The sequence below is a fragment of the Anomalospiza imberbis genome, chromosome 8, assembly GCF_031753505.1.
Source record: "Anomalospiza imberbis isolate Cuckoo-Finch-1a 21T00152 chromosome 8, ASM3175350v1, whole genome shotgun sequence".
NCBI classification, from domain to species: domain Eukaryota; kingdom Metazoa; phylum Chordata; class Aves; order Passeriformes; family Viduidae; genus Anomalospiza; species Anomalospiza imberbis.
Window position 1 is genome coordinate 28,144,357 of NC_089688.1, and position 27,464 is coordinate 28,171,820.

At 35.2% G+C, this 27,464-nt stretch overlaps 1 protein-coding gene across 10 annotated transcripts in view; it reads left to right on the top strand.

Annotated features, from left to right (window-relative positions):
- The window catches only part of ATRNL1 (attractin like 1), a 431,792-nt gene that overhangs the window by 118,675 nt on the left and 285,653 nt on the right, over positions 1 to 27,464 (top strand). For all 10 annotated transcript variants that reach the window (XM_068198166.1, XM_068198161.1, XM_068198163.1 and 7 more), the window contains exon 20: positions 14,968 to 15,061. In XM_068198166.1, the coding sequence (XP_068054267.1) occupies positions 14,968 to 15,061 (94 nt within the window). The remainder of the gene's footprint in view (positions 1 to 14,967; positions 15,062 to 27,464) is intronic.

Sequence of the window (27,464 nt, forward strand, 5' to 3'; positions counted from 1 at the left end):
TTCAGTATATAGCACATAATAAATGTTTACATCCTTAGGATATTTTGAAGGATGTAGTAATTGTGAACTGTTAGATTTTCTACAGTATCATGAGTACTGTGATAGAGGTGCCCAAATTGTGGGCCAGGGATTTCTGCAGGAAAAAATACCAGTGATCCATAGATAAGTCAAATCAACGTTACTGGGAACTAAGAGGATCTTGGAACCATAGCTGGGATCAGGCACAGTGCAAGCATAAAGGAAGAAAGTAATGGTTCTGTTTCTTTTCTCCTTTATTCTGCTAATACTATTGGTAATGCAGAAAAAAAAATAAAGTTGGCTGGAAATTAAAACCATAATTAAAATAGAAACATACAGAGAAAAATATGAGTTAAAGAAAGGGCAACCCAGTTAGAAGCTGAGCTTAAGTGTGACTGAAATAAGGAGAAAAGAAGGCAGGAAATTATAGGAAAAAGACAACCAAAGGACAAAAGAGTCACAAGGAACTAAAAAAACACCCAAATCTTTAGAGTTGCATCTTGTGTCAGTTTGCTGCTGCCAGCTGAGTTTCTGGCTGGACCCCACCAACTCAGCCTTTTGTTCCATGGCTGTATGAGCACATGGTGTGTTTTCCCTTTGAAGCTCCTGATTAATTTGGGGATGCAGGTTGAAAACTTTTTAAAGGTGTGAAAAGATGACAATTAAAACTCTGAAAGTACATCTGTAATACTGTAATACTCTTCATGGGTCAAGTTGCTATAGTTACAAGGACATAGCTTGCTTTGAACTGGAGAGCAGTCAAAGCTGGGGACAGAGGATGTACTTGATCTCTGCAGTGCAGAGGTGAAGTCGTGTGCTCTGGGACAAAATCTGCAGGTCATTTCCCTAGCACACTCATGACATAAAATAACTTCTTCCAGTGTCCTGAAGAAAGCACTTATGTATTCAGCACACACATTACGTTTCCTGCTGTCATGATATATGTACTTATAGGTAAAATCTGAGCTCTTAGTTTGACTGTTGGTGATACAGACTAAAATGATTTGCAAGAAAACCTTCCTTTTTTATATAAGTTCCATTAGCCCTCAGGAAGGAGGAGGACATGCATAGGAAGCCTTGAAGTCCTTGGAAAACTTTTATCTTTTTTCCTTAGCTATGCCAATAGTTTCGTAAATCCTTTCTGTTTATACTCCTAGGAGATAATTCAGAAAGCTCTAAAAGAAATGACAGTCCACCTCTGAGAGATCAATTCTGTTCTGACCTTTGTCCAGGGATGACAAATTCTATTAAAATACAATTTCTTTTTTCCACTCTGATACTAATGGTGGCTTTACAACTGTCATCAGATAACTGATACATTTATAGTGGTTTGCATAGTGTTATGGTATTAAATTACTATGGAATGAGTAACGGTTGTTATAGAAAAAAGATAAAATTCAGATTTCAAAAGGTTTAGAATAGTTGTGAATAAAGAATTGGTAAAAAAATTGACTTTTTGGGATTTTCACTCACTATAATTGCTGACATTTCAATAGCTTTAAAACAGATCTAAGGACTTGCTTTGCATCCTGATATGATGCAGGCTTAGTAAATGTGACAAACCTTGCAGAAGGACAAAGAAAAGATGGAGGCACAACAGCAGGCTTCAGATGCTTGAAGGGAAGCTGAAAAGAGAGGGAGATGATAAAGTGCCTTCCCCCACGCCCCCATTTTGGTTGAGGAGGAAGTAATGGGATTAGGTTGCAACAAGAAAGATTAAGGTGGAATACAAGGAAAAATTTCTACTGGTTAAACCGTGAAAGATTACTTAAATATGCTATGAAATCTGCATTACCACTTACACTATCCCTTTTAAATTTTCAAATGTCTCAAGCTTTGGAAATGGGTAGGGAACTAGCTGATGCCACACATTTTTCTCCAGTGCTAATATTCTGTAGTGTCTTGGAGTCTGAGATCTAGAAAGCAGGGAGGTATTGGGTGAAGATAAAGTATTCTGATTATATATGAAATTGAGCTGTGTATAGCCCTATGGCTATGGGTATTTACCATATTTTGGGTCCTTAATGTTACTAAGATGTCACTAATTTGTACTACTTACTTTTGAATCTGTAGCATTTTAGTTGCTGTAGACTTAAAAAGCTTTGCATCCTATGCAGGTTTTCCCTGTAGCTGAGACTCTGGTTTATTTGTGTCAGAAATGTGGTATTTTCGTTGCTGATGGGCAATAGTTCGGCAATAGTCATATTTCTTAAGAAATCATTACTATTCTTTTTCTTGAAATAACCATACCTAATACCAGTTACTCATTTAAAGTCTGTCACTTGAAGTCTCTTTTCAATACAGAGAATGGGAGTTAGAATTTGTATTCTTGGTGTAAAAATGAGCTTTATATTCAGTTGTCCTAAGATGTGGCTTGCAGTGAAGATATATGTGCTCCTTCAGTTCTTTATGACATTTCATTGTACAAATATATAGTTTGAATTATTTTATATTTGATTCATTGCTGCATTCTGTACAAAAATCAGTAATAAATTGCAGGGGTCTTTTATGCTAAGGGAAGTTCTGTGGCTGTAATCTATTAGTTATCTGTTCTTACACTAATTAAAATGTTTTCAGGTAGTCTGTGGTGTCAAATAGGTAGCCATAATAGAAAATGAAATTAATTTCTTACCTCAAATCATAAAGTATTTTAGATTACACAAAAAGATTTGCATTCCTTCTTGGAAATAAATTATAGTGCACAAATTAGTAATTCCAGACCCTGTGCACATGCTTAAGATTTGTCATCTAAACCCCCTGTCTAGCAAAGAAAGCATGAAGAGAGGGTACCACCCAAGTTACCAGGTAAAGTTACAGCATCCTTTTGAAGAGTTATCTCAATGTGCAAGAAAATAAGAGGGAAGGCAGAGGTGAGTTCTGAGCATGAGGGAATGGGATGCTCTGGGAAGAGACAGGTTTGGGTTTCCAGGTCAAGCAAATCCATGAGAAGTCCTTGGAGTGCTAAATTCAGTGCTGTCAGCCTGTGCCAGAAATGTTTAAGTAATCAGACCCTGTCTTGAACAGAGTAAGGCACATTCTGTGCGGTGGAAAAGATTAGATGAGAGAATCACAGCTCAGTGTCTGTTCCTGGGACACCTGGGAAGCTTTTCGGTCTGAGGTGTTGAAGAGCTTGAAAGCAGATATTCCAAATCACTTTGATTAATTTTTTTCTAAATTTTGTTCAAGTCCCATTTGAGGGATGATTTTGAAGGTATGAATATTGAAATTCAGTAACAGAAAATTCATCATTGAATATTATTGGATTTTGGAAATAAAGCAGTTTTGACTGTAGGTGGTAACAGGTCCTGGCTTGCTGTCTTGGTGGTTTCTCTTGGTGTTTTGTTTTCTTCTGGGTCTTGCTCTTTTATGTGCTGCATTTCTGGGAAATATGCAGTTTTAAAATAGAAATTCTATTAAAAAAAAAAAAAAAAGAGCTGTGTGTGTACTACAGCCTGTACATAAAGTACCAAAAAGAACCTACTATGGGAGATTGCTTGGAACAATTTTGTTTCATCTTAGTGATGTTTTTCAGTATTATTTTCAAACTTATTTATCATCTACTTAGTTGTCAGTATTAAAAAAATTGCTCTAGCTGCTTATCACCTTGTCATTTTCTTTATGCATGGTATTTTAAAAAATTATCCTTACAATTTGTGAGATGCCAGGAAAAAAATTCTTTACAGTAACTAATGACACACGCAATGAAAGTATAATACATTTAATAATAATAAGACAACGTAAGCATTTTGCTGTATTCTCATCTTCTTTAATAACGGGATAACACTCCAAGCAGCATTCAGTCTTCCCAGAATTGTGCTGCCATTGTTGCTTTTGCAGGAGAAGGAGGCTGTGAGTCCCAGCACAGCAGGAGCATTGTGTCTTGACTTGCACTGATCTCTAAGCAGCCCTTAAAGGCACCAGAGACACTGAGGACCATCCTGTAAAAGCTTCCAACCACACAGGCTGTTGGAGTGATGTTTTTTATGCAAGTCTGCAGCATTCCTGTTGCCTTTATAGATCTTTTCCTTTCTCTGTTATCACACATTGGGCATTTGCAATACCAAAGGCAGCAGCTTCCCCCCACGTTTGCTTTGTAATCATTCTGTTTGGAAAGGTAAAGTTAATATTTTACTGGAAACATCTGATTTTTTCACGAGATCTTCAAACCATTATCAAAAGTCAGTATGTTTTTAGCAAATATACACCACGTGTGCATCACCTGTATTTGTACACCTATGTGCATACATCTACACATGCTGCTGCTTGAATGCATTCCACATAAACTTTGCCATCCAACTGGCATATAACTGCAGGAAATCCCTCAAGACATTAGAAAAAGTAAAACAGACAGGCATCAATAAAATACTAAGTTGTGAAAGTCCTTAGGTGAAGGATTTTGGTGAAATTTAACCAAGCAGTAGATTAGTTGTATAGATACATATTTCTAATTATTAGTGTTGGTTAAAAGAATAAAAACTAAAACTTATTAGTGATGTGTTGTCACCAAAGTTATATCTGAAGAATGCTCTCCCATGGTGTTCAAATCTTGTTCTTCAGAAAATGAGATTATTCTGCTGAGTTACTGACAGCTGAGATGTGGGGTTTTGAGAGAAGAGGCCAAGGGTGCCACAAGCCATTACTTCAAGTGTCTTTGAAAGAGAGGCATGAGAAAGATGTTAAACTCATCCTGGCAGCAGATTGACAATGGTCTCCTTGGATTTTAGGTTCTATCTAACTTTTAAAGGTGCCTAATGGGTGACTTTACAAATTGTTTTCTCTGGCACTATTTCTATCATTTTTACCTATTCAGCAGTGGCAATCTTCATAATGTGTTTTCATCATGACCCTCTGTGAAGGAGCTGATTCTGATTTCCTTCCTTTCTTCTCCCAAAGAAAGACTGTTAACAGCTGCCAGGGGCACCCTCATGAACAGACAGAGCTGTTTTCCTGGATATCACAGAGGGTAATCAGTGTGTTAGATATTTATAAAAAGAATCCAGTTGGGATGCCTACACCAAAACCCACTCTTGTGCACGTACTTTTAAATAATCCGCATTCTGATTTTTTAGCAACAGAAGCATCAATTTGAATTAGGTTATCCATGGAAAAATAGGAGAAATGTGCTAAAGAAAACCAATTGGAAATAGATCCCAGGAAAACTGGCCCATAGAGCCCAGGATGATGTAAACAGGATGCCTTTGTTTGCTCTCCAGCCATATTCTTAGAATATAGTTACACATGTATATATGAATATGTACACAGAATTTGTATATGGAATTTGATGGACAGCAGATTACATAATTTCACACATTACCAAAAGCAACCTGTCTTTCATAAAGGAAAAAGTTGATAACATGACAAGGAAAACAATTTTTTATTCACTTCTTTTTTTCAAATTAAAATTGTTTTGTATGTAGTTGATAGAAAGGTACCTGCTAATTTACATTTAGACTTATTTTTGAATGTTTCAAAAAGTTATTTAACCAATGAGTGAACAGAAAGCAGCAGTCTTAATTTTTCACTTTAACACTATTGCTAAGTAGCTTTAGAATCACCTGTAGTTTGGGATTGCATAGGGCTGGTAGAGAAGCATCAAACATAAAACATCTGAATATAAATTTTTGTGACTTTATTTAAGACAGTAAACCTAAATGTGGAATTAATTGTTTCCTTAGGAATAGTTTTATTTAGTAAATATCAAATATGCAGCCATTGTACTGCGAGTTTTGGTCTTAAAACACCTGGAGACTAACAGCTTTAGGAACTGATAGATGATGCTATTTCAACAGGAAAAGTTGGGCAGGTGCTGTTGGCCTGAGAAGTGACTTTTTGGAGTCCAAAAAGGAGAGAGAAAGTCTTGCATTTAAATCTTCATCAAGAGACAGCTGTAAACTTGGACTTTTTTCCTTCTGCAACACACAGTTCTGTTTCAAAAAGGTTTTTGGTCCAAAATTTTATATTCTGGGGCCATGAGTCCTGTTTAAGGTAGGACTAAGAATGTAGGCAAAGAGCTTTTAACTGACATCTGCTGGAAAAAAACGGAAATGTAGGAAGCATAAATATTCTCAATTAGCAGCATAAATGTCAGCAAAAGCATTTATTTCTGCATCTTCCTAAAGTAGAACAAATATTCAAATGGGAGTTTTGACTCTCTTAGATTATGAAATGGCAGCTTGGGATACAGAGGTTTTATACAGTTTTTCTGCTTAGCTGTTCTAATGTCTAGCATGTAGGGAATTTGTGGACTTCACTGGTGCAAGATCACACGTTTGGCATTCCATCATTAGCTTTCTAAAATTTACAGGAAATGTTGTATTAGGTTAAATATTGTATTCTAGAAGCCCTCTTTTCACAGTGACTAAGTATGAACTTAAAAAAAATCACAAGTATCTTTTAGTCCAGACACTTCAAGATTAGTCAAAAAAAATGGATCTTGAGTGGATTGGATGCTTATGACACAAGACCACAGAAGCCTATGTGAATAAAGGCATTTTACATAAAAGTAGGTAAATGTTGGAAATCAGTGGAAGAAAGATTATCGTGTGCTCTGTACTGTCTTTGGGTACTAGAATATGGAACTAAATTAGAAAAACCTGTTTGCTTGTACCTTGGTTTATAAGAAAACAGTGTGTCACAAGTTCACAGCAAAACTGTGATAAGAAGCTGTAATTTAAGATTATTCAAAGAAAATCTCACATGCTAAGTTCCAGCAGATAACATGATTTTGTTCAAGCTGTACAAACAAAATATCTGAAGGTTTTGACAAATGAGGGGACTGTTAAGAAATCCCATTTTGCAGTAGTAGTGGTGCTTTGTTTTGTTTTCCCTAATTCATTTTTTACCTTTCAGTATTGAATAGAGATGACACCAATTCCTTGGTTTTTCAAAATAAAATACCTTATCGTAGAATAAAAACATTTATTATTAACTAAAATGCTGGAATTTGGTTTTAGTAGAAGGAAAAGGGCTTCTTGGTTCATATGAAACACAAAGCAAAGGGATTCTAGCACAATAATCTATTCAAGAAAAGCCTCATGTTGCTTTTTGCAGATTTTGAGTAGTCAGAATAAACACTTTTTAAAGAAGACCTTATTCCCCAAAGGTGATTTGAAAATTTCTTTTCCTTCCTTTAATGAATGCTGTTTATTGAACAGTATCCAAGGTAGTCTGAGCACTGAGTGAAGCCTGTTCTTGGGCTTAGTTATGAATTTAAATTAGGTTCATGTCAATCAGAATGTATTCAAAATCAGTCCTGTGCTACTAAACCAGAAGTGGATTGCCATAGGAAAAACTTTGTTGAGGAACTTGGAAAAAGACATCTTTAAAAATTATTGTTCCAGTTTTTTTTAACTGCCAAGCAAAATGTGCTAAGCAAACTTCTCAATATGCTGTTAATTCTTGTGTACACAGATAATTTTTTTTTTGTAGATTAGAGCTATATTATAAAGTATGATTTCTAGCACAATTAATTGTAAGTTCAAACAAAACCTCAACCTAAAATTAGGAAACTTTTTATAGATACATTTTTATTCCATAACCTACTTAGAGTAATGTTAAGTGAAGAACCTGGAGTTACACTTCTAGGAAAGTATCATTGTCAAGTATCAGTAGACATTTGGATGCTCATAATTTTACGAGAGAAAAAAAGAAGAAAAGTGTTGAATGTAGCATGATTAACCTCCAGAGAGAGATTGTCTGTGTGGCTGTGGGATTTCAAAAGTTTTTGACAGGATGCCTGTTCAACATGTTTAATATTTTTGACGTTTTTTCCTTGACTGCATACAGAAGATTTTTACGAACTTCCTGTCAAGTACAACTGTTTTAAGCTCCCTCTTGATTCTCTAAATTTGACTTTACTTCCTAAACCAGGGTGTGTGTGCTCATTGCAGAATGATGTGATTTTAGGAGCAGTCAGCATGGCAAAGAGCTGGTTCAAGCATCAACTTAGGATTGTGTTGCAGAACCACTGACTTTTTTTTTCTTGCCTAAGAAAGTTTTCTTTCCATCCTGAACAATCACAGTATAATTGTGTAGTTAAATCACTAGTAACCAATTTTATCAACTACAGTTTTGTTCCTTAAGCCTGATGGTTACACTGGACTGCTTTGTGTAACTTCTCCATCCAGCAAAGTTGATTCTAATTTACTCAAGTGGAGTAGGAACAAGGCAGCTTTTTAAAAAGAAAAATGAAAAAAAACCACATAATTTAAACTGTTTCTGAGGTCTACTATGCAACAAAAGTATCTGAATTAGTAAAAAGAATAAGAACAACTTGTGCTATCGTAATCTGTGTAAGAAGCAGGCATTTTGTGCTTGTTCAGCATCTTATCCTGAGAACTTTGAATTCAGGCATCCTTTAATTGATCACCACTTATAGCTTTTACAGATATTGAAGAGAGATACAGCAGTTTGATTTATATTATATTCCTTTATCTCTGTGCTTATTTAATCTACTTGCAATGATTAATGACAGTTCTCTTGCTCTTACTGATGTTAGTGATTAAGTCCTCCTGCATGTTCTTGTGGAACACAGTTTCTGACAATGATGAACCAGTTGTTCTACATTCTTATTTTTGTAGTTTTTTTTCAGATTTACATGCTATAAATTTATTTTATGTGGTAAGGAATACTTACAAAATGTATTTCTGATGTGCTGTCTGAGCTTTATATCAGTATGTTCACCTTCCTAATGAAAAGTGTAAATCCACTGGTTTCCAAATGATGTTCTTAGAGGAGCTAGGCAGGACATGATTTAGAAACTTTGAGGTGTCTAGAAATGTATTGACTTTGTCAGCCTCTGATAAACAAACATATTTTACCCTGTATTGAAGGTGATGTCAGGAGCTCACGTAGGTGCTGTGTGTGGCTCAGGGGGCACTGGGGGCAGGCAGCTGCAAGCTGAAGATGACATTTTCTTAAATCACTGTTACTTGATCCTCAAATAAGCCTTTGACCAAAGCCAGTCTTCTCATCCCAAATGCAATAGAAAAAGTAGGAATTTTTTTTTGTTTCTAATTTCTGCATCTCCCTTTCTATGTGTGTTTTGGATTGAAATGATCACCCCTTTCCCTAGAGGGGCTTGGGAACTCCCCCCCGAGCTGGTGCCAAAATAGATTTTGAGGCATCATGCAGCTCATTCCTCAACTGATCGAATGAAAATCCTCAAAAAAAAAACTTGTAATGGCATTTCAGTTTGATTGCAGTTGATTCTGCCTTCATTTTCGGAGTGCTAAATGAAATACATTATAATGCCAGACCACATTAGTTATTTAAGACAAAAAAAAGCCTCCCTTGCAATGGAATACATTAAAAATCAGTCTTATTTAGAACCTCCTAATGACTAACAGAGGGAAATGATTTGCTGACTTCTTTACATTTTGTGGCATTTCTGCCTGATAAATTGTAGAAATAATTTCTTTTCTTTGGGCTTTTACTCTGAATGACCAAATACACACAAATAGGTGCAATCACCAGTTGTTGACTTCAGATGCTTTTCACCTTAGATTGGAATTTTTTCTTACATTTAAGGCTGGTATGAAAAATTTTTGAATGCTTTTAAATAGTTTTGCATTTCATACTGCCTTATAATAATATTTTCTTTGTTTTTTTTTGTAATAACTTACAAAGTATACTCTTTAGAGAGAATGAGGGGAAAAAATAACTGCCTTTTGGTGAAAGGAGGTTTTTGACCAAAATTTCCAAACTAGTAGAGAAGTTGCTGTCTTAAGAAAATTTAAAAAGACATAATAACAACAACGATAATAACAATAATAATAGTAGGTACTAGGCCTTTTATTGTCTGAAAAAGTCTTAAACAAATCTCAGTATGGACATTAGACCATGAAGGTATCCAAAATCTTCACTTCATGTTTTTGCTTTGAAAATAACTATCTAGACTGTACAGTGGCTCAGTATTGGCATGAGAGATTCAGGCACAGCCTTACTCTTGTTAATTGTTTAGGTCTGCTCAGTTCCTAACAAGAAAAAAGATCCTGTCTTTCAGTGTTAATCTTGTGTGTTGCATTTTCATTATCTACTTGTATAAAACAAAATTATGGTTTTCCAAGCTGTCTTTATACTGTTAGTTGCTGATGATTAAAGACAGCTTTACTGTGATTGCTTGAGAGGTATTTATTACAAATAAACAAAGAAATCAGTTCACTTTTCAGGATGAATGCTTTGAACAGAAGGAATAATGAAATACAAACACTGCGGAGCTATTTTATCAGAGCAAAAACGGCTAAAGAACAAATACAAGCCTTTAATTGGTGAAGGTTGTCTTTAAGTTCAACCAAACTAAATTTTGATTTCTGCCACAGATAATCAGTCTGTTTGTAGTTCCTGGGTTTATTAGGATAAATATCCCCCTTCTGGAATGTATGTTTAATCCTGAAAGCTAAGGAGGTGACACCTGTGATTTCCAGATTGTTGACTGTTGCTTTTCAGGAAAAAGTAATTGCCTTACCAGTCTACCTTACATGATCTCAGTAGTGTTCAAGGTTTAGTGAAATTGTCTGTGTTTTAATATGATTTTAAGTTCCCTGAGTGACAGAAATCCAAAATATTTGTCTATTCTGTTTACCTTTTCTCTCTGTCTCACAGTCCTTAGCACTGTGTTAGTACACCTTGTGTTTTTTTCTTTTCTGTGCTATTAGTTTACTATAAAAAATAAATTAATTTGAGACCAAAGAAATACAAATCGCAAGGTAAAACAAGAAAGAGAAAAATAAAATTAGTTATATATGTGTTAATTATTCTATTAAGACTGATTTATTTTGGAGGATAATCATGTCACTGTAAAATGACAGTTCCATTTCTGCATGAACAGCATTATGTTTTAATAGCATCTTTTTACCTTTTCTTTTTTTTTTTTTTCTTTGTACTCCTGGTTTCATAGGTCATTGCTTCACAGAAGCTCTTTAGCTTAATTTTAATGCTCCTTAATTAATGATATTGCAGAAGTGTTATTGGGCACATCTTTTTGATTTTACATTTCCTGTCTCAAAGGCTGAATGGATGTATTTCCTATAAAAGCAATTGTTGAATGCAAACAGAGCATTCAACACACATTTCTAGAGAATTAAGTGACTGGAGAGTTTTGCAATATTCCTAGTGTAGAAAAGTCTCTGTAGGGCAGTTGCCATATGAGTACACTAATAGATTGTATAGGTGAACATTTAGAGGGAAACTGAGTATTAAAATTTTGGACCTAATAGAAGTTTATACTTGTTATTTCTTACTTAGCCTAATCTAAGAGAAATGCTCCATTTCCTTTTCTTTTGATTTAACTTATGCCTTGAATGTTAGCAAAATTAACAAAGTAGCACACTTCAGTATTTAATGGCATTGTCATAGCTTTCCTTTAAAAATATCAGCAAGGTGTCTTATAGTAATTATCCATGTGCAGCTCTGGTTTAGCAACCTTTCATGTAAGCAAACATATTTACTTAAATCACCATATGTAGTAGCTCCATTTGAGAGAAAAATGCTCTTGCAGTTGTATGATGGAGATGGGGGCTAAGCAATAAGTGTTTTTAAATTCAATTGTTTAAAATGCACACTGCATGGAAAGAGTGATGGGTATTCTTCTGTTGTCAGCAAGAACATTTATATGCTGAGCTGGCAACTTGGAATCAATCATACAGTGGATTTATTATTTAATAAATTCTATAGGGTTGTGATTTTGCAGCATGGATTTGCTCTACTGGATTATATTGTTTTCATATAATCTTTCTGTTCCACTTAGAATCTGCTTGTTGTACAAAAGAGTATTGTGAGCTGCTATTTCCCTAAAAATAGAGTAGATATTGCAAGTGTGAGTTTTGTTCTTGTTGTTTTTAAAGCTCTAATGTCATCATTTCACTTATTATGTAAAAAATAACAAAACAAAGGTTTAAATTCTATCTTTTAAGTAGGTTTTTATTGTAAGCCATAGATTATTTATTTTGAATATTTAATTCTTGGTAAAAAGCATGGTAATTAAGTGTTTAAAATAACTGTTTAAAGAAAAGGAGGTGTGCAAGATACAAACCCAAGTGGAAGATGAAGAATAGTATGGGAAAACTTGAAGTTGGGCTGAACTCCCTGTTTATGTCCAAGGGTGCAGCACAAAGTACACAGAATCATGGAATAATTTAGTTTGGGAAAAACCTCTAAGCTCACCCAGTCCAATCATTACCCCAGCAGTGCCAAGCCCATCACAAGCCCTCATCCCCAGGTGCCACATCCACACATCTTTTAAATCCCTCTGGGAACAGTGAATTCACCACTTCCCTGCACAGCCTCTTCCAGTTCTTGACACCCCTTTCAGTAAACAAACTGAAGTGTTGGCCTCAAAAAAGTATGGAAAATATAAAATAAATCTCCTTTCCTGATTTCTGCCAGCTTACAATGATTGATACAAAATATGATTTTGAAACGGATCCCAAGACTTAGTCTATTTCAAGGTAGCAAAACTAGTAGCATTAGGCTGGGAAAGACCCTACCTTAGCTGCAGTTTTAACTATTGGCTGCATTATTATCCCAGGAGAAACCATTCACTAAGAGTGGTTAAACAGAGAGAAACATATAGAAAATATTAAAGAAAATATGTGTAGAGGAGTACGGAAATACTGGGGTAATGGCAGAATGTCAGTCTTCTTCCAAATGTCCTACAATATTGTCCTGCTTCTGCTATTGCATTTTTTTGATCACATACACTCACATTTGCTTCAGTAACAGCAGTGATGGCTGAAATGATTTTTTTTGAGTTACCCCCACATAGAGATCCACAGATTGGTAGGAATCCATTTTTCATCACACACTTGCAAGCCCAAGATAATTAACTGCATATAAAAAGCATATCAAAATATGTTTTCATTGTTGTGAAACAGATTTTTTCTAGATTTATAAAATATAAATGCAAAGATGTTGTCTTTTTCCATGGTATTATCCAGGAACAGTGTGGTTAATAGAAACTTGCTGAATTGGAGTAATAAATATTCATTGGAGTGCTGCTACTATGTAATCACTTGTGTTTTCCACTTTCACATTTGTGATCTACTTCCTATTAAATGAGCAATAATTTTGGGAGCAATCAATTAAGGTTAGTTGGCAATAACTTTTATATTTGTCAAAACACTGACACCTTTTGGAATGTGCTTCAGAATTCACCCTTTTAGCTCCTTTATAACTTTTGTGCTGTCTTGTAATGGAGCATCACTGTTAAGAGCACTTAACAGTGCTATAACTATAAGCAGAATAAGCTGCTAAGAATATATTTGTGTGTTTTTCACTGAGAGCATTGCAAAGATTTACACAATTAAAATTAATTTTTGTGAAGAGGCTTTTCCAACTTAAATTGCTTAAATAATAATTCCATAAATGTAGAGTGGAAAACGTGAATGGATTTGGGGAAATGTAACTGAAAATGTAGTGGCAGCACTTCAATGACCATTTAATGTAGAGTGTCAAGAGGATAGCAGAAAAACAAAATGTAGGATTTTGTGGTAACTACAGATATTTTTTGGAAGTGTTCTGTTATGAAACAGAGAAAAACATCACTCATCACTATGTGCTGCATAGAAATTTCTGGTGTTTCTTGCAGACAGATTGAATGCCTGGCACCTCCTTAGTAAGAATTCTTCCTTAAGTTCAGCTGGCTATTTAATGACCTCTGAGGGCTGAACAAACCATTGAAGTCCTGAAATGGACATATTATTTCAATAATATCTTACATTTAATTAGGTTTTTACATTGTCTAGTACCTTTTTCTCTATTTGTTTTAGGCTGAGGCAGAGAGGTGACAGTGCGTATGGGATGGGACACTGTCAAAGAAGGATTTATTGTGTGTTATTCCTTATCAGTATAAGGGAAGTTTAAAACTGAGTCTGTGATAGGAATTCAATATGAGATTATAAAGTAGAGAGTAAACTTTTATCTTATATGGGTCACCACTTGGTACCCTATCTGTTTCCAAGCAGGACCTCATATATTAAATCCTTTATCTTAGTCATAATTAAAACTTCAGTGAAAGCCTAATATGAACATCACGGTAGGTTCAGAGTTACTTTGGATTAAAGAAGGACTTTGAGTGTGGTGTGAATATTATTAGGAGTCATTCCTTTGATGCAGGGATGTATTGACACATTCACCAGGGAGAGATTACTAAATTTTGTACACTTGGTTTAGGAATAGAAAATGGCTGCCTAAACAAGATAGTAATTCAAATAAACATGGAAAGGAAAAGGAAGAAGAGTGCTCAAGAACTGGGAATAGGAGAATGTTTTTGAGGTGAGACTCTATCAGGCAGCAAGAGTGGCAGTGATCAGACCTCTGTGGAGAGGATTACTTTGGCCTTGAAGTGGAGTGGAGGGATGATGATCCTGTGATTCTCCTTCAGTTCAGATTCCAGGACCTTTTAAAGTTTCCTGTTTCCTGCTTCTAGAAAATTCCTCTTGTGGATTATGCCTGTAGTGTTTGCTCTGCCTCTGTTCAAATGGTTTCAGAGTTTTCTTTTTGTTCACTTCTGTCAATAGCAAGAATTCCAATTATATTAGATCTTTTACCAAACATCTGCAATAATTCTTTAATTAGACATTTCAAAATAAGTGGATTTTGTCATTGGTCAGGATTTCACCCTGTGTAGCAAAGATGAATTATGAATAATTTTCTGCATTGCACATTGAAATGGTGGGTTTTAATGGCTTTTCTCAAACTGCTCTTACTTAAGTTGTGGAGGACAGCCTCTAATGGCACACAAATAGTTTTTAACTCTGCAGAAAATAAAGTAAGTTATATGCTAGGGAATTTTTCTGAAAAAGATTATAATTGAAGTAGTAATAGATACATATTTCAATACAGCTTGTTGGAAAAGTGTTTGGGATGAAGTAGTAAAATCTGTGAACATTCATTTAGTTGTGAAATTAAGTATGAGTGAGGAAATCTCATTTTTCCTTTTTGATTTTACAGCTTGCACATGCAGTGGACATGCAAATATCTGTCACATGCAAACAGGAAAATGTTTCTGCACAACCAAGGGAATCAAAGGAGATCAGTGTCAACTGTGAGTACAATTAAATGTTGTCTAAAGTTATTGCAATACTTGATTAGTGAATAATCACTATTTTTCCCGTTTCACATCCTTGTTTTGGTACTGGGTTTTGTGATTGACCTGCTAATGTTTTAGTGATGTATATAGTGTTCCCTACATTTCTCAGGAAATTTCACTATTACTTAGACTTTAGTTAAAGAATTATATCACAAATATTAGTAATATCTTGAAGGCACTAAAGACTTTTAAAAAATCTATTTTGTTTCCAAGAACAAACTGGAGAAATACTTCTATTTGTCTTTCTTTCTCTTAAGCTTTTAAAACATTAGTGTAAGGAAAAATACATATGAGTTGGTAATTACATTCATTACATTTGTCACCTATTTTGATGGGAATCTGCAGTGATTCAATTTCTAGGGTTTTGGAACCTTACTAAGGTGTTTTAGACATTTTCTCACATGATAAAATTGAGACCATAGGAATGTGTAGACCTGTCATGGAAAGTACTCTTTTTTTGCACTGGAATAGTTTCTTGTGTTTAGATGAAGAGCTTGCACCTTCACAACAAATGGAGTACTAAGAATAATCAAGTACTGAAGTAGAGTAACTTATGAAGTAGGAGAAATAACACATTGAAATTAATTGTGTATAGCCTTATATGTAAAGATGGTTCTTTCAGTCTCTTCTAGCAGGTACACCGTGTTATTTAATAGGAACCTTACTTGTTTTGCAGTTATAATTATTTTAATAGTGTCTGGCAGCAAACTTACCTTAGCAGTGTTTTTGGGAACTGGGGAGAAGGCTCATGAAGCCAGCTGACTCCTCCCCAGCAGAGAGAGCTACCAGGTGTTTCTGCTCTGCCTTCCAAGGGACATCCACTTTCACTGGATCCGTGAATTTGTCTTTGATACTCTCAATGAACTGGCTTGGATCCTACCTGTAACACTTTGCTTGATAAATGGTAAAGAAACAAAACTTTCTGATGCAGGGGATCTGTGTATATCCGTGAGAAAGAGCTGTGCTGGCAGCTCTGCTGTTCCCCTGCTACCTCTGGGACTTTGTGTCCAGCTAATTGAAGACTCTCAGGATGAGATGGGAAACCAAGATTAGGACTAAGTGATGAAATTTTATCATGACAAAAGCTGGCATGATAATATCTTAAAGCTCTGAATTAAGTCTTCACTAAGAAGTCTTTTTTTCCCTCTCTTTGTGCCCACACAATTAATCAGTTCTAGGTGTTAATGAATGATCTGATTATCAGCTACTAGCTTTCTAAGTATACAAAGACCAGGAAGAAAACCCCAACAATTTCTCCTGTCCTTTCTAACACCTGAACCACAGAAAACGGTCTCTGTGCTGAAAATGCCAATTCTTTACTGACTACCCTCCACATAAGGCACCCTTTACAGGCCTTCTCTCCAGTCTCTTTCATGTATCTCTGTGGTTGTTGCTGTCTTTTGTCCTGTGTCTGGTTTCGTCGCTGTTTTTTCCACTCTGATTTGGAACTTTTGTCTCATATGATTGGTTGTGCTGCTCAGCTGTATGAATCTGCTGTCCTGAGTTTGTCTATCCTAAAAGGATCTTTTATCCCACTTAGAACATCAGAAGATGAAGAACATTAAAAAAAAACAACAATTACTAATGAGTCACTGAATGGAGTCCCATACTTATTCTAAACTTCATATGAAGAATATGAACTTGATTTATTTTGTATTATGCTTAAAAAATAGAAAACTATTTCCTCTTCAAAAATAATTTGTACACTCACAATCTCTCTTGAATGTATCATAAGATATATATGCAGTCATTATCTAGAAGATAAGGAGAAATCAAAATCAGCTCAATGCTTTCCTTGTATTTATTACTTTATTATAGTCTGTATAAATCATCTGAAACTTGATTCAAAATGGGAATACTGTTCTTTATTGCTCTGGACTAATGTTTTGGGGTTATTTTGCTACTGACTAGTTAGCTAAAAACCTACCACCTACAACCTCAGCAGTAAACCTACAACCTTGTGGTTTGCTAAAAGAAGTATTTTGATGAAAATTCCAGACTCTGGCTGTTCAGTGAGAAAGTTAGATTGATATTTCAAGAATCCTATTGATTAAGAAGTCATAGCTGCAGGGCTCTGTTATGTACACACCATGCCTGTGGGCAGAGGTTTTATGAAATCAGGGAAAGTTTACAACACTTTCTTTTTCTTTTATTTTTCCCTCCCTACTTTATCAACTCTGTGCTTTTAAGGAAGATCTTATTTATTTTATTTTTTATTTATTTGTGTATTTTTTAGCATACCCATCTCTCAGTTGCATTCGTGTCTTGATTGGGCTGCTGGATGGCATGAAGCACAGACCCATTTGAAATTAAAATTTGTGTTGTAAAGCAGCTGGGAGGACACATTTGCACTCTCTTTTACAATGTTTCTGTTATGACACCGGATCATATATTTGTCAAATGTTAATATTTTTGTTTCTGTTAAGTTGGTAGTTTCAGTTGGTAAAAAACTTTAGTAATCTCCTAATCACAAGGGAATTATTGAAATGGTTTGATTATTCTAAGTAACTAGACTGTAAACATTAAAACCAGATACAAATAAAAATACTTGATTTCTTGTTTTTCCCCTTAATTTTTTGAAAATGAAGTATGTGATTGGTAGTAACAGGAAAATCATGGTGACTTAAACTGTATTTTTAGGGGAAAACTATTGCTTCAATGCAGTTGTTTTATTTAATTTTCTCTAACACTTGATTTACTAGCTGCTGATTTTATTTTCTGATAGAATTCTGTTGACAGACATTTTCAAAATTCCTTATGTTTTGGTGTATCCCTATGCAGGATCATACACAGGGAACTTTTCAGGGAATAGGCTTGTGAGAATGTGCAGAATATGCTAAGGGGATGTTTCAAAGTTCAAATTTTGATATTAAATGAGAAAAATTTTGCTGGAGGCAAGGAAGAAAAATATGAAAGTGATGGGATTAAGTGAGTAGTTAAATAATTCTTTGAGAAGTTTCAGTAAGCCTGGGCTCTTGCAAGTGAAAGCCTTCACTGGCTGTGTGTCTGCAGCTTTTGTCATCACCGTGTAAGAACTGGGCTAAAATTGGGCTTCAAAACCTCTGTAATGAAGAACTACTTGCTGGAAGGAAAATACTGGGGGAAAAGTATTATTTTAAATCTCACATTTCATAGTATATTTTTGATAGTTGTAAGAAGGATAAATTCAAGATTATAAAATGTATTGCTTCTTTTAGTTCTAATAAATGTCCACACCATTAATTTCTTAGACGTACCTCTTCTGTAAAAGTGGAAGAAATACTATTTTATTTATTAAAATGTACGGTATTTATTTGGTAAAAATCTTTCCAGTATGTAAGCTTTAAATAACTATTTAATAATGTAAGAATCTGTGCATAAAAAATAAGCACTTATTGAAAGTCTGCTGTACATAAGATTGTAAAATATCCAGCCATCCTATTCTGTATAATTTCCCTCCACAGAATGGTACAATTCATCCTACAGGTAAGAAATATAATGGGTTAAGAGTCAAATTCACCATTTTATTGATATCACTGCAGCTTTATTTGCAGATAGCAGAGTACATCTTTTCCCAATTATTTACACACAGAGCTTCTCTTGCTGCTTTCCTGTAGGGGAAGAATTGGCAGCAATCATATAATAAATTCACTTGATTTGATCTTCCTTTACCAGAGACACAGATGCAAATCCCAAAACTAAACAGAAAAAAAGAATTCTTTTTGCTGGAAATTTAATAATCCTCCCCTTATTCTATTGAGAAAGTGTCTTTTTCTGATTGAGGGTATAGTCCATTTAATACTGGTTACCATGGTGGTTCGTGGTTTTCTAAAGTAAAGCTAAAAAATATATTTAGGAGTTTAAATTACCACAGGAACAGCATTTTTTTTTTCCTGATTTCAACACTTTCTCCCCCCTATTTCTATCATTTGATAATATTTCACCATTAGTTTTACATATTTGGTTGTGTTTGATAAGAGGTGTTTTCTATCTGTTCCTGCTGAGTCCAGTCCATGAGTTTTTATTTTAAGAGAAAACTTTGACATGCTAATGCAGGTTACTCCATTACATATGACATTTGGAGGAGAATTACAGCAAAATCTGTCATGTAGCTGCTGGTGAGTTTAGCAAAGTTGGTGGGTTTAGCAACTGCCTCTCTTCTTATTTAACTGCTTGAAAATTTCAGCTTGCCTCTGTAAGGACAAGTTCGTGCCCTCAGCCAGTTCTCACAGTGCTGGATCATTAGATTTCTAAGGAGAACAATAAAATAAAACTCCTACCTCAACATTTATGAGTACATTTATGTTTTAAATGTACTCATTTTCTTCTCTACATCTAGTAATTATTGTCAGATCTTTCAAGGATTTGAGCTATTTTTTTTCCTTTTAATTCCTGTATCTTGCATCAGTCATTTTTTCTTAAATTGCAGCTTTCATTTAAAAAATATGTCTAATATCAAAGCTTCAGAACATGACCCAAATGCACTCTAATGGCTCAAACTCTCAGAAAGCACTTGAAACATTGGAAATCTAAAATTGGAAGAAAAGGAAAATACAGGTTTTGGCAGTATTGTATGTCACTCTTGGCCTTTCTGTTGATTTTTTTTTTTTTTTTTTTTTGTTCTGCAGTAGGCTCACTTTGTCTGCTTTGGTATATTCAGTATATTATATGTAAAGTTCATGAGGCTCTCTGGGATATTTCAGAGTTGCAGGCTCTCTGTAAGTGAAACTACACTTTGTTGAGCATTGTTACATCCAAACATTACATTTTATTCAGGAAATTGTCCAGTTTTGCAGAAATAAAGAATGACAGCTGGAATGTCATGTATCATTCCTAGAAGACAGTGCAAGACTGCAAAGCACCTTGCAGAGAGCTTTGTACCTTGGGACTTTGTTGTGTTCTGTCCCTATGAAATATGCCTTTTATCCTTCTAAATTTAGTACTAATTGTCTGGAAAATGGGGAACAGTTTGGGCATGAGAGTTTCTCTTTAATGAGAATAAAGGAATTTGACTTTGGCTTCTAAGTTAGGATCTTCCATAACTGACTGTAGGCACATATATAAAAATGTTTTTTAGTTTGGGAAGTTCAACAGAGGAGAATCCTCTTACCACTGGACTTTAGCTGTTTTCTAAGATATTTCATAGTCATTACTTTCTCTTCAGGCTACCTCCAAAAATGTTAAGTGCAGAGCAAAACGGGTATTTTTTTTACAATTGTTCAAACACTCCTGGCTAAAGAAGGAATGCAAGCAGTGTCCTTGTCTCTTGTGCCCAATTGGTTTATGTTTGTATGCATGCTGGATAGAGATTTAATTAATATCTTTCCAGTTTCCTATTTGAAAAATATATGGTGCTGGATTTTCTTTCCAAAGAAGTGAATCTCTTTTTCTGAACAATTGTTCCTCCAGTGCCATGGCCATGTCATTCAGGGACTGGCATGTGAATAATCTGTTTTGCTCAGTGCAGGTTATATCAGTGAAGCAGTGGAACAGGGCAGGCTGCCCAAGCCTTTCACAGATCCCATGCCAGTGAGATCTGTTTTGAATTCCAGTGCTCAGGAGGCATTTGTTGTAAGGCAAACCTCTTTATATGAAATGCTTGTAATTTTTGGTGCAAAGCATCAATTGTCTAGGGATGTACTGTTAAGGTAATGCTTCTACATGCTATTTTGATTAAAATAGACTAGCACAGCTAAAAAGAACAGAGAAGTTTGCATGTTCTTTATGTCTGAAATAGACTCATAAAGATTAAAGCTAAATATAAGGTGAAGACACTTCTGCCTTTAATTAGTTAGGTACTGAGCTCAGACTGAGATGAAATTAGGAGTGGGAGTGATGCTGATGTTTACTCATACAGGAAAAAGAGAAACAAGCATAGACTGTGCCCAGTTACTGGGAGCAAGAGAGAAAGGGAGGTTATGGCTGCCATAAAATTGCTTTGTTATTGAGTCTGATTTTTTTCTTATCCAGCAAAGTTGTAACTTTAGTTTCTGTGCTTGTTTTTGGAAAGAAGGAGGTCAAAGGACTTTGTGGATTGGGCTGGCTTTACATCTTGCCTAAGGCTAGCTTTGAAGCAGAATTGCACATATCTGCATAGCCAATGCTTTTTCTTACTCTCAGGCAGGGTCAGAATAGGTTGCAGAGACTTACAATTTGACCCCAGTTCAAGCAGTTGAAAATAGCAGGGCTCTGCTGCATTGCATCTGTCACGGTGTGCAATGGAGGCACCTGGGAATGCTGCTCTGGGGCCAGGACTGGAACCCGGTTAAGAGTTAGGGATGCTCTTAAGTCACATGAGCCAGAACTCAGAATGAACAGCTCTTGTGAAGTACCAGCCCCGTGGAAGAGGTGTTTGCAGTTACACCATCTCCTGGCACTGCTGCTTTGAGAAAATGAGAAAGGAGACTGGAGAATTTCTTATAAAGCAGCCAATAGAGTGTTTAGATTCCAGAAAACACTTGCAGGAGGCTGCTGACAGTGGAGACAAACTTCTTTTCAACATGTGGCTCCACCAGGCATTTGTCTTTCCTCACCTGCATGAACCAAATACCCCCAGCACTACAGTCTGTTCTTTCTGCCAGTTGTAGTGCTGGGGTCTCCACAAAACATAAGTACATGCAGCTTGATTACCCTGGTCACCACCTGTTACCCGTTAATGTAATTGTTCTGTTCTTTCTTGTTGCTGGGGTTGGATTGTAAACTGTCATTGTTCATGATTATCCCATAATTAATCTCACAAATCAGAAATTGCCATGTATGGGATAGGATCTAGGAATTACTCTGCAGCCAGGGGGAAGCAATAACACAGATTTCCAGTAGAGTATGAATTTGATTTACTCTTCCTACTGCTTTGGTTAAAGATAAGTTGTTGACTTTAGAGAAGGAAAAGAAAATAACTGATGGCTTTTCTGGCTACTTGTCCTTCTGTCATCAGAAAAAATCCATAGCTAAGTTGTGACTGACAAAACCAGATATTTCAGGGAGTTCTTTAAAAAAAATTCTATTATATGCAGCTCTGTTGTAACTGATTAAATTCAGTGCATGCTGTGTTACAGTAGCAACCCTCTACATCAATATTATTATTGCTGGCTACTGCTACTTCAGTCAGCTTTGGACAATTAACTATGGAGCAGAAGGAAGGAAAGTGATATTTCCTTTGTGGAAGGCAAATGTTTAAAGAGATTAAAAAAAAAAGAGAATAAGCAGTCCTATAAAACTTTATGGAGGACAAAACCTTTTCAAGGTGATCATCTTCTAGCAAACAAATGTTGCTACTACAGTTTTTTATAGATTTGGTATCTAGAACAAAGAATTTGATATATTTTATTACTTTTGCCTTCATGACACACAAACACTGGTCAGTTTCAGTATATGTTAACGTTTGAGAAATCAATGTTCTTAGAGTGGTTTTAATTTTTTGGTGTTTCTTAGGGGATCTTGGGTACTATAGAAGATACAGATCATATTTAAAAATGGCTTATCAAAATGTTATGTATCATTATTGGTCTTTTGTGCTGGCAAAGAGCTGAGGAGGAAAAACAAAGGGTTCTGACATGCCCCCATCCTTGCTGATCATTGTAGCATCATGGACAGAGGCAGTTTGGAAATTCTCTGGAAAGGAAAGAAGGGAAATAACTGAAGAAAAGGACTTACAGCAGCATTACTGTGCCCTTCATCAAACCCTTTTATTAATAAAAAATAATTTTTTTGCTATATCAAGCCATCAGTTTTCAGCTGTTTCATAAGCAAGTAGGTTCTTTTTTAATAGTTTTCAATTTAAGGTAAGATCAATCAGTCTATACTGATTGATTATTGGATTGTTACATCTGGAAATGTATTAATTGTTTGAGCTTCTTTGTACGGCTTCCCCTTTTTCCTGTGGTTTCCACCAAGGATAAAATAGATATTTAACCTTCTCTGGTAGAAGCACTTAAATATATTCTTGTAAAAAAAACTTCATTAAATTCTTTCCCTGAGTCATTCATGGTAGCACTGTATTGAGTAAATAGCAAAATTTTTCTACATCATTTTATTAGAGAGAAAGGAGAATTGGTTTGTTTTCCTTAACTGATTATCTGAACAAATGAGATTTGGCTGGCTGAAGTTTAGAGACAATGGAGCTATATTGTAAAGAGAATTATGATTTAGTTTCAGACATTGATTTCAATACACAAAACTGGTATTTCATTATGGGCTGCTAGACTTTAAGTACTCAGTAATGGAAACTCCACTTCTGAGAAAAAAACAGTAAAAACTGTTGTGGGCCACAGATATATCGATTTTTGAGACAGATAATGTGGTTTCTTCTCATTTGAAAGTGGTCTGTAAAATTGAGAGCATTTCAAAGGAACCCCAGCTGTTTATGAAAATAGTATATTTCGCATGTTCATGTAAATTCTGACCTTTTTTGAGATTTGTGATGGGGGAAGATTCTGTGGTGAGCTTATTAAATAGTATTGGCTGTCCCCCAAAACTCACCTTTTCCATTTTTGTTGGGTTTACTTTTTTTTTTTTCAGTTTTTAAATGAAGTTGTATTATCCTGAAATGACACCAACCAGTGAGGCACAAAGCATGAGTTCTTAGTAAATGATGAATAGCACTTATTAGCTCTTATGCCTTTTAAATGACTGAAAATATTTTTTTTCTGTTTTAATTGAAGGAAAAATCCTTTTAGATAGAAATGAGTGATTATTTGACCTGATCTATACTTAATATGTTTGAATATTATTAATAACCATCATTTTCTGAGATACTTGATTGAATGTAGTCTGAACTTTATTAAAATGGATTTTTTGAAAGCTGTAAAAGAACCTTGTAATTAAATCCAGTGAGAAGTGTATATATAGGAATTACTTCAGAATAGTTTTCTCTTGAATTATCAGGGCACTATGCAAATAAAATAAAGCATTAGGATATTGCCTGTCAAAATAACTATTTCCTTTACTATTTCACTGTATGGAAAATTCAAAATATATGGAATGGGAGGTGAGTTGGAATTTAACCAACACTGTATTTCTTTCCTGAGTTGAACTGCTATAACAAAGTCCTCTTGCACTCCAGACTTTCCTTTTTTAGCTGGGCAGAGAAAGTGTGCAAGGAGAATTTATAATGAAAATAGTTTTTCAATAGAATCTGTATTAAGTTTGGCATTTAAAAAAATCAGGTTGAATGATTTGAAAGTGATACTGATTTTATTGGCAGTTAACTGAAAATATTGGCTATTGTAGAGTTGTTTTCTGCTGAAGACCTGGTTTGCAATACTACAGTGAGTGTTGAGTGGCTTTAAAATAGTTGTGTTCTGTTGCTGCTTATTGCAGCCAATTGATGATGGAATTTTGATGAGGACTGAGCAAAGGCTGAAGGGACTCTGTCTGCTGTCAGAGCTTCTGCTATCCAAGTCAATACATTGTGGAGGACATAGCTTTTATTTGAAGGAAAAGCAGTTTTCTAATGTAGATCCATCCAAAATACCCATGTTTTCCTTATTATCAGTGCACAAGTTTAATGAATGTAGTAATCCAAACATTTGATTCTTTTTAAATTGTGAGTTTAAAAAAAACAATTTTTTTGAATCTCAAATTCTCCTCAGTAGATCTACAATTCTTGTAATTTTTCAAAGCTGCTGAAAATCTCTTAATTATTCTCAGTTCTTAAATCTCAGGGTAATACCCATTGTGCAGCATAGATCTGGGCTTATAATTCATATCTGATAGGCCATTAGTATGGTAATTAGTAATTGGTACAAGAGTAGTTAAAGCTGAAATAGACACCTGGTTTAATCAATTTGTCATTAAGGAAGTGCAAGTGTAGAGGTAGTAATGGGAAAAGAAAATACCAGTGTGAGAGCTCAGAGCTCTCTCTGAGCTATCAACACAAAGCTAAGTTTGAAATTGGAATAATGCCTCTTTATCTTGCTTGATATGGATTGCTCAGTGCTCAACTTGCTCAAAGTACCACGCCCTGTTTTTATTTTAAAATCTATTTTCAAAACCTTACAAATAGCTAAAAGAAATGAAGCTACACTGTGATGAAAACTCGTTGATAGATATATCCATCAACTTCAGCTTGTGATATTCATATATTTTATTTACTGGGAAAGAGCAGAAAAGAATTTTTTATAGAGCAATAAGGAAAGCCTAGGTCAGGTGGGTACTAAAGACACTATTCGATAAAAATCTCCTGGTGATGGAAAGATTGCTTTTCTTTTCCTTTTATGGTCTCTAATAGATGAAATATGCATCTTCCTACTGCCATTTTCATTTTCGATTTCCTCTTTCAGCCAATTGCATACCTTTACATATAGATGAAAATTTAGCTGGAATAGTTTTATTTCTGGTTTCAATTTTTGTTTCAAAGTTAAGACATTGTTGCCAGTTATTAAATTGCTTCAGTAGTTGCCAAGAGTATTAGAAGAATGCACACAAAAGATTAAAGCTATGCACAGAGAGAACTAAGAAATGTGGATTGGTATTAAGACATGGGAGTGAGAAATGCATTAGTCCTCTTTTTATTTTTTTTCCTTGATAATTATGTAGACTGTGCACATCAATTATAGAGTTTTTAAGGAGTCCTCATCCTGAGGAGTCTGCCAACACATTTGCATTCTTCTGCAGCTGCATGTGCAGACACCTGGCAGTCAAGCAGGTTTTCTTAGATATTGAATCCTCTTTCCATCCCACCCCTGTCTGTGCCCTTGCTGCAGAAGAGCCCTTGTTCTCATGCTTCCCCATGGCCCAAGTACAGGCAGGGCTACAGAAGCTTTCTGTGCCACTCCTGCATTAAAGATGGACAGCTGAAATGAAATAAAAATTCCATTCTTGGAATGGTTGGGTAGATAAGGGGACTGCATGTAACATTTTAGAGTTGCTTGGAAAACTGTAGGTATCTGAGTTGTACTCTAACAATTAACGTAATGAAGAAGAATAGGAGACTGTGAAAACGATGCTGCTTCAGAAGTGTGGTTGAAGTCCTATCCTTTATTTGGTCACTGAAATCTATTGTGATTCCCTGTACTGATAAGTCTTCCTTGCTGCAGCTTTGTCTGTGTAAGAGGAATGTTTTTTCCACTCCTGTTTAAAAATTGGGAGATGGACTGCCTGGGATAATGAATTTTGCAGGCAGTACATATATAAGCACATGTGCCTACATAAACATCCTTTCTTCTTTGCCTTCATTCTTAGCCTGCATTATCATGTGAATGACATGAAATAACGAAAACTTGAAAAGACAGTAAATTACAATAAACATTACTGAAAAGCATATGTAATATTTTACCTCTTATAAGGTAAACTCACAACATTTGATACAAAAAGTAAATTCTTCATCACATGCAAGGTATTTGCAGGGGATGATAACTGATAAGGCAAGAAGAAATAACATAGGAGCAATTCTATCTGTATTCACTAGCTGAAATATAATGTCTTAATATTAGAAATACTCCCTTATTCTTTTCTTCTTCTGTACTGAATAATCACTGCTAGAAAGTATAAAATATAAATTAGGCTGCACAACCTTTGTATGCTTTGAGCTTTCTTTTTTTTTTTTTTTTTTTCATGTGGATGTATTGAAAAAGAAGTGGTATTTATCAGCTGACTAGATAATGGGGCTGGGGAGCTTGATTACAAGGCCATAAATCAATCCAGGAACCTGACGATATGCTAAACTTCAACAGTGGAGCCTGAGTGGCTTAGATTATCACTTCAGAAGGATTGACTTAAAGATTTAGTTCTTCATCTCTATCTATTATTTTTATATTACAAAAAAGGAATTTTTCAGCAATTTAAGAAAAGAACAAAGTACTAGAAGGCTGACTAAAAACTTAGCTAGGAAAGCTGTTTTAAATAGTGTCAGGAGTCTGATTTAGAATCAAAGCAAACTTATAATCACATTTGAAAATTTGATCTGCCACAACATTTTTTTCTCAGTGTTGCACAAAGCAATGATAAATTTAGGAATACTGGATTAGAGCAGGAGGCCAAAGTGAGAGCAGCAAGATTGGCAAGCCAACATCCGGAATGTGTCAAAAGGGCTCATTGTCCTGGAAGAAAAGATTTTGGGCTGCTCACAGAGAAGTGATAAGAATTAAAGGGTAAAAGAACAGTCAAGCTGAAAGAGATTTAATAAATCAGATTTCATAAAGAAGACTTAAAAAAAAATATTTGTCCTGGAAATGAGTTCTTACAAGATCCGTAAGGAGATAAGGGCAGCAATTACTTTCTAACAGCTGCTACAAAATCTAATCTTGTTCTCCTTTAGGTCATTTTATCCTCTCTTACGTAGAGTCTTGATTTAATCACAGATTTGGGCCCTGATTCAGATAAATATTTTAATACATGATAACACCTTGTTCCTTAGGTTTAAGAGGGGATATTCCCTTGG